The sequence below is a fragment of the Pomacea canaliculata genome, linkage group LG5 (assembly GCF_003073045.1).
Source record: "Pomacea canaliculata isolate SZHN2017 linkage group LG5, ASM307304v1, whole genome shotgun sequence".
Lineage (NCBI taxonomy): Eukaryota > Metazoa > Mollusca > Gastropoda > Architaenioglossa > Ampullariidae > Pomacea > Pomacea canaliculata.
In genome coordinates this window covers 8,858,294-8,865,906 of record NC_037594.1, presented here as the reverse complement: position 1 = coordinate 8,865,906, position 7,613 = coordinate 8,858,294, and the positions used below count along the sequence as shown (strand labels likewise).

The 7,613-nt window shown below is 35.9% G+C and overlaps 1 protein-coding gene across 2 annotated transcripts; it reads left to right on the top strand.

Annotated features, from left to right (window-relative positions):
* The first annotated feature begins 349 nt into the window (after positions 1 to 349).
* LOC112564999 lies at positions 350 to 7,123 on the top strand. Of its 2 annotated transcripts, none has more exons than XM_025240204.1 (6): positions 350 to 2,487; positions 2,735 to 2,877; positions 4,648 to 4,768; positions 4,902 to 5,000; positions 5,466 to 5,631; positions 6,079 to 7,123. In XM_025240204.1, the coding sequence occupies exons 1-6, from the start codon at positions 681 to 683 to the stop codon at positions 6,098 to 6,100; spliced, it is 2,358 nt and encodes a 785-aa protein (XP_025095989.1). In that variant the 5' UTR covers positions 350 to 680; the 3' UTR covers positions 6,101 to 7,123. The 2 variants fall into 2 exon arrangements, with proteins under 2 accessions (XP_025095989.1, XP_025095988.1); XM_025240203.1 differs by having other exon boundaries at positions 352 to 2,487; positions 6,076 to 7,123.
* The last annotated feature ends 490 nt before the right edge of the window (positions 7,124 to 7,613 follow it).

Here is a 7,613-nt window from a genome sequence, read left to right as displayed (position 1 = left end):
GAGTGGCAAAGAGGATTCCCTCCACCCAGACACTTTTTTGAAATTTAACTGAGACATTATTAATTATTATTGGCTCTTGGAAAAGTTTGTAATCATTTAATTATAGCTGGCTTGTAATATATATATACGGGGTCTTATCCCCCCTCTCGCTTCACAAAAGCATATTTTCAGTGTTTTGATGTTACCTACTTTATTTTTCCTTTATTTAGAGGAACATTATATATATGTGTGTGCGTGAGAGAGATCGAGAGATTAACTTTTTGCTAGTTTAATTACCGTCTGCGATCGACGTGTTTCTTACTCATGGAGTTTAACGGACCATGGGAACTTTCCACGCTACCTTTGGGGGTATAGATTACATCTTGGGCTTAGTTATGTTAATTCCAGACTGTTATCCAACAATCTCTGATACGCATGAGTTCCAAAACAACAGTGCTTGTGACATCGAGCCCGAGCCGCGACCTTACGACCTACGTGACGTGCGGACAAGTGATTGCGGCGAAGCGTAGATGCAAGGGGAGACTACTCCCACTCACACCAGCTAAGTTGCAACAGTTTGATAAATCTATTACTGACGTGAATGTCGATTAGGATTTCCATTTGGAGGCGGAGAACGAGAAGTGTCTGACATGGAAATAGGAGTGACGTGATAGCTTTCTCGACAGTTTTTCGGTTACGAAATGGCAAACACAAACTTGTGTAGTGCTACTGAAGTTATTCATAGCGAACGTGAAACTGAAGCTAACATTCGTAACTCGAATATCCTATCCCCAGACGCCCCCAGTTTCAGGAGTTTGACTACGGTAGAAAACAGTAATGAAGCAACTGATGCCCATCCTTTCACGGAAGAATCCAGATTCGACCCTGAATATATATTGGGTGCATCATATCCTTTAAATGGATTCTCACTCGATCACACATCTTCTACTGTGCTTAGCAACGCAAACACAGCGCCGCGAGGAATATTGATAGATGATTTACAGAGTTCAGCATTTGTGACTAATACTTTTCCTGGAAACATCCAAATTCCTGATAAGATTATGTGGGCAACACCCCAAATGTTAGCGATGTCAGGCAACAATATACCACACGTTCACGGCAGCCTGATGGAACACCAGGGAACGAGCAGGCTGCAGGGTCTACCAGAAGCTCCATCACCAACGATGCCTTCACATCCAGTGATAATTGGTAACCCTCACGCCTCAGATTTCGTACAAAAAGTGATGAAAAATGTTGCAGGCTTCAAGTCGCCCAACCCTGATCTTTTACAACATACAGCTCCTGATGTTTATGCATCTTCCACACCTAGCTATGTCCTGCTTGGCAAGCACACCCTTGTACCAGATGTAGTCAGTATTGTTCCACCGTCATCACACTTTGGCAGCTTGCCTGTCTTCATTCAGTTGTCATCAGATGTGGTGCCATCGTTAGGCTCGGACATAAATTCAAAACCTGAATATGAAGACATGGGCAAGCATATTTCTACAGAAACTTTGCTCGAAGTTAATTCCACTGCTACTGCAGCTGATCAAGCCATCAAAGCAAAACATTTTGATGTAGAGCATCATTTGCAGCAAGCAGACTTTAAGCATGCAGTGGTAATTAGTGTTGTGAGACCTAACAGTCTTGGAGGGAAAGGAATACAGCAGATGATAAACCACTTTATTGAACAAAACTCTTTGCTGAAAGACACTCAAACACAACATTTAGAGTGTCCTCATCTGGGTTCTGACATAAACTGTTCTTCACTTACTTCACTTGAAGGTGACAGCAAGAGTTTGAGAGATCTTCAGTGTAGATATGAATCCCAAGATGCTCTACATTCTAATCAGAGGGATGTTCCAAAATTATCAGATGGAATGATTGGTGGATTGACCATACATAATGGATCAACACCACTTATTAGTTGCAGAAGTGAAGAGCAGGACCAGCCCTTGAGTCAGGTACTTTTACCCAATGAAGAATGTGCAGATTTGAGACTTCAAAATGACAATCAGTTAACAAAAGGAAACATTGGCATTAATTCTTCAAGTGATGTTCATGATGAAGAACTGGCTTGTGTTGGAAAGGTTTCATGTAGCAGGTATCATGAACATTCTAGTGATGAAGTAGATGGTTCTGTTGTCACAGACTCACAGTTAAAGGAAGTTCATCTATGTGAAGTTGCTTGTCCAGGAGGACTGGATCATGTCTCTAAAGCACAAAATACAAATGATGAGTCATCTAAAGATACTCTTATATCTCAACAAGTGGTACAAACAACAGAAGAACAAACTCTTTACAAATCATTAGTAACTACAAACAAGAGCATACCTGCAACTGTGTCTCATTTACTGTTGGACACAGTAGCCAATAAGCAAAAAGAAAAAGAAAATGGCTGTTCAGTCATAATTAGTATTGTTCCTGGAAATGGAACAGCAGCCAAAGTTACAGTCCATAGAGTTGAGTCTTGTAGCAGTACCAGTGGTGCCAGTGGCGATAAACAATGTAAGCAAATTGAAGATAATGTATTGCTTTTACTGAATCAAAAGAAATTACCCTTCATGAACATCCATTAATACACATTGTACTGAAGTAGTTATAAACTGTGTCTATGTATGCACATTTCAGCCAGACATACAGACTGAGACAATATATGCACTGTACTGTTTAATTCCTGATTTTAGAAAGTCTTTATCTTCAAGGCACTTTTTATATTTTTTTCCTAAGTGTATGTATTTTGTGTTGGCAAAAGATACAAGAGAAAAGACTCAGATTTCAAAGCCAGACATAAGTGGTGGACATAACAAGCTTATCAGATGTGATTTCTGCACAGCCACTTTTACCAGGCAAAATAACCTAACCCGCCATAAGAAAATACACACAGTCAATCTGCAGGTAAGACCATACTGCTTCGTTTTAGATGTGTAAAACATGTTGCTCCATTTATTGTAACTGTACAACCCCTTCAGTCTCCTGTTCACCATGTGGTTATGATAAAACTAAAGGAAAAATTATATACTTCTTAAGTTTGTGTACTCGTAATAAAATTAAAGAGCTCGTTACTGCATGTAGAGGGAAAACCCTTTTTTACCAATAACTGCTGCAGGGGTAATATTTAAATGTTTATCCATGCTGCTAGTTTATAAACATGCTTTACATATAAATACAAGTTATAAATATAAGTTATAAATTTACATATAAATGCTCATTCTCAGTCGTATTTATATTATCAGCCTTACAGACAACTAACAGTAGATGCTTACGCAAAGCTCTTAAGGGCTTAGTGGGGAGAAAAATGTTTCTCTCATTACTAGATAAATGGTGGTAAATACTTCCACTTTCCATTCTTGATATATATAAATGCCTACCAATACTATACACAAAAAGGTCAAAATTGTGATGTCACATTTTTATACATAGATATGCCTAGTAAATATAAGAGTCTATTTCTCCAATGGGATAAAGCCTTCACAAGGTAAATATATCCATATGCAATCTTAACATTTGTGGTGTCAACCTCTTTCTGTGCATAGTGATGTTTGTGGGCATTTATCTTGAGAAAGGAAGATGGATATTCAAAGGCACTGGGTTTTACCTATTAGAAAAAGAAATTGCACCCAGCGTCCATGCCCACTAGATCTTTAAGTATTTGTATATCTACATAACCTTTACTTAAAAGGAAAAGGTAATGCATTTGATGATTAATGAAAGCTTACAGAATTTCAGTGCAACATTATGTGCAAAATAAGTCTTCAAGTTTTTTTTATTCATTAATAATATTAATAAATGCAAAATTTTTAAAGTGCATACTCACACTCCTAAGGAGGATACTCTTAGCGCTTAAGAACAAGAACGAAACATAGACAGCATACGAGGTACAGGAAAACAAACAAATACCATATGAACTATAAAAGAATAAACAACCATACTACATGAAGAATAAAATCAAATACAGAAAACACAAAGAGGAACCAAAGAACAAGAAGAAGAGCTGAGAGTTACAGGATATTGAAAAAAGAAGAGTGTGAAAAAGAACTAGCATTATGGGAAAGGTTGTTAGGAGTAATGTTTATGGAAGAGGTGCTTTTCAGTGGATGTTTAAAGGATTCAATAGTGGGTAGGTGGCAGATATGGAAAGGGAGAGAGTTTCATTTTTTTTCTGCACAATGACCAAAAATCATGTGTCCATATGTTGTTGTTTTGGTGACAGGAAGAGTAAGGAGACAATCGTCAGACGAGGAGCGGAGTTGTCTAGCTGGGACATAAGGGAAAACAGTTCATAGAAATAATCAGGGCAGCTGCCAGCAAAGATATCAAAAAACATCACAGTTTTACTGGATGCAAGAATAGATGGGAAGCCAGTGTAGAAAATGAAGGAGAGGGGTGGCATGGTCTTGTTTCCTATGCAGCAGAGTTCTGTACTTTATACACTAAGGACATGTTTACATCAGATATCCTTTTGAATTGCTCTGCTTTTTAACATGAGCATATCCTGTGGTACTTTCAACAAATGCTGCTGTAAGAATCATTCAAAACTATGTAAGTATAAGGCCTATTAAAAGTGAAAGTAAATTTGAAGAAAAAAACACCACTCCAGACTGAGTTTGACCATGATAGGAGTTTTAAAAAACTGACTTCTTCCATTTTGCTTATTGTCTTGTATAGGAAGAGAAATACTACCAATGCCTTTATTGTAAACGACCATTCCTTCAGCGATGTGACATGAACCGACACATGCAGATTCACACAAAGCAGGAGCCATTCCGATGTAACACATGTGGCAAAGGTAAGTCTTTTTCCCCCTCAGTGTTTATAAAGCAGTTCTTTGTTTCTGAACATTTCTGGTGTTAGACATTGTTATATTCTTAGTTACAGTATATTCATCACACAGCAGATTCATTATGCAATGTTTCTAATAGGATACATTCGAAAGAGTGATTTGGTTGTCCACGAAAGATTCCATGCAAAGAGTCGAGTCTTCAAGTGTGACAAATGTGAACGTTGCTTCTGCCAGTCAGGTTTGAATTCCATTTTTGATACATTTTGTATCATAATCAGAACTTTATAAATAAATTTCAACATATAGTATATGGAAATGTAATATCTGGGCTTGGTACCCAATACTTTTAGTGGGTGATATATATTGCTTCTAATTAACTTTTTTCAGAAAGTAAGAAGGTATATAACATTTACTATAAAAAAAACCTTGGATAAATTTAAGACAAACATTGCAAAATGTGATTATTTTCTTTTAGCTTGCATAAATATTGTCTAGGTAAGTGCAGGTGTACATTGTCACTACTCACTTGTGTCTGTGCAGCAACTTGGGAAATTCTTATGTCGAGGTAACATTTTGCAATATTCTTTAAATATATTTCTCTCTTGTATATGTCTATGTGTACATATACATATTTGTTACAGAAAATATTCAAATAATTTTTAACCAGTGAAGTTAAAAGTAAGAGTTAAGTTATTTGTTACAGGTGATCTGAAGCGACATATTCGCTTTGTTCATGCGGAGAAATCACTGCTAACATGTGTCCATTGCCATCACAAGTATGCAAAAGAAACCACATTAATCCACCATATGAAGATAGCTCATAATGACATTCTTTTACAGTCAGCATCACACCAGCCAAATGCATCCAGGTAGACTATGATTTTTCTAAAAACATTGATTATTAATAAAATAATCTTATTTTATTATTATGAGATTTAACTTTTATATCTTAGTAATAATCTTATTATTATGAGACATAAATTTTATATCATGAGGTGTAACATTTTGTTTTAGTATTTTCACTTTTACTGATTATAGATTCTTTTCATTGCCTTAGAAGATCTGTTTTTGTTTTATATGGAATGAACTTACACCACTTTGTTTCAACCTTTGGCAGTCCACTAAAATCTTATATAGTGGGCTGAGATAAATATGGTGAATGGAGATGTCATGCAGCCTCAACCACAGTGACAACACCTCACCACTGTACATTATTTAGTTGATTGGCAATCATAAATTGTGTGTGGGTCATGTGCTTGTTGCTTCAAAAGATAAGAACATCCAAGTCTACCACATATATTTTTTTTTTTCAGCAGTGGAAATTCACTTTCCAAGTAGGGTGAACATCTCGAGATGTGCTGGTGAACCTGCCTCATCAGTTTAGGAAAAAAATATAGGACGTGCGTAGGCTAGAAAAATCATGCATTAAGATTTCTATAAGATTTCATATTCTAGAAAAAAATGTGGGAACTCTTCCATGATGAGTTTCAGGTTTTCAAGTTTTATGAACTGTACATCATTTGGTTTCCTGTGCAAGAAAATTCGATGAGACTTGTTGATATCCTTTTAGTTGATATACAACCACATAACACACCTTTTATGTTACCTCTTAAGGGTCAGAGCACATGTATTTTGATAGTTTTGATACAGTATTTGTGTATCACTCAAATGTTCATTGTTATGAAGTTATTGTGTTTAGCAGACGGAAATATGTTTGCATGTATTTTAAGACTTTTTATTTGACAATTTTATTTTGCACATTTGTGCATATGTATTAGTACGAGCAAATGTATATGTATACCTGTGTATGCAAGCAGCTGGATGAAGAGGCAAAGTTTTTGTGCAAATTATAGTTCCAGAATGTTAAATATTTTTTGCAGTCCCTCCCCTCTCCCTCATAAAAAAGAAAGTGCAAACAATATTAAGAAATAAAAGAATCTGTGATTTGTAAAATTCAGGCAGTTAACATGACTGTGATGATTTATTCTCAGGTGGGGAATCTTGACAGATAAAAAGTGTATTTATCTGTCTCAAATAGAAAGTGTTATGTTGGTGACAGTTTATTTATGTTACTGAAAGTTTTTTTTTTTTATCCATTCTGTTTCTAAGATTATTTACTGATCTTTGGACCTACAAAGATATGATTACATTTTTGTATATAATTATGCTGTAAACTAATTTAGATTTGAAGGTGGCAGAAAAGTGCTGTGACAAGATTCATTTACAATGTGTTATTTTTAATTGTTATAGTTCTTTTAGTTTTAAGTTTTTACTTAACGTACATGGTTGTTACACTATTTGGGCTTTTAATAGTAAAACCTGGTTAACTCACTTTGAGAATAAAGTGTGCTTACTGTAATAGTTAATGTGTTTGATTAATAGTGGATTGCTCACCTTTAATAGCAAAGTAGTGTTTCAAAAAAATGTGTATTTGTTCTCAGCACTTTCTTAACATTTCAGATTAACTTTCCCAAAGTGATACATCAAGAAGATGACTCGATCACTGTTTCCAAATAATAATGAAATCCTTTTTAAAGGCAATAATAGTACGTTAAATGTGTGCACTCACATTCCATATATACACACATTCCCTTGATCTGAACTGGTTGACCATACGCTGGGCAGCCCATTCTAGATCTTGGAACATAATGGCCTACAAAATAAAGAAATACTGCATCACTATTCCCCACCCCCAAAAACTTGGGGATGGGTGGGATGCATACCCAAGACAACACTTTTTGAGCTGTTTTACTTGCATTGTATGCATATAGTGTTTTCTTGGTCAGTAGAGTTTATTTTCAAAAATCATCCTAACTAGTCATCCATGCCAATTGATCACGTGTAAGTCCGT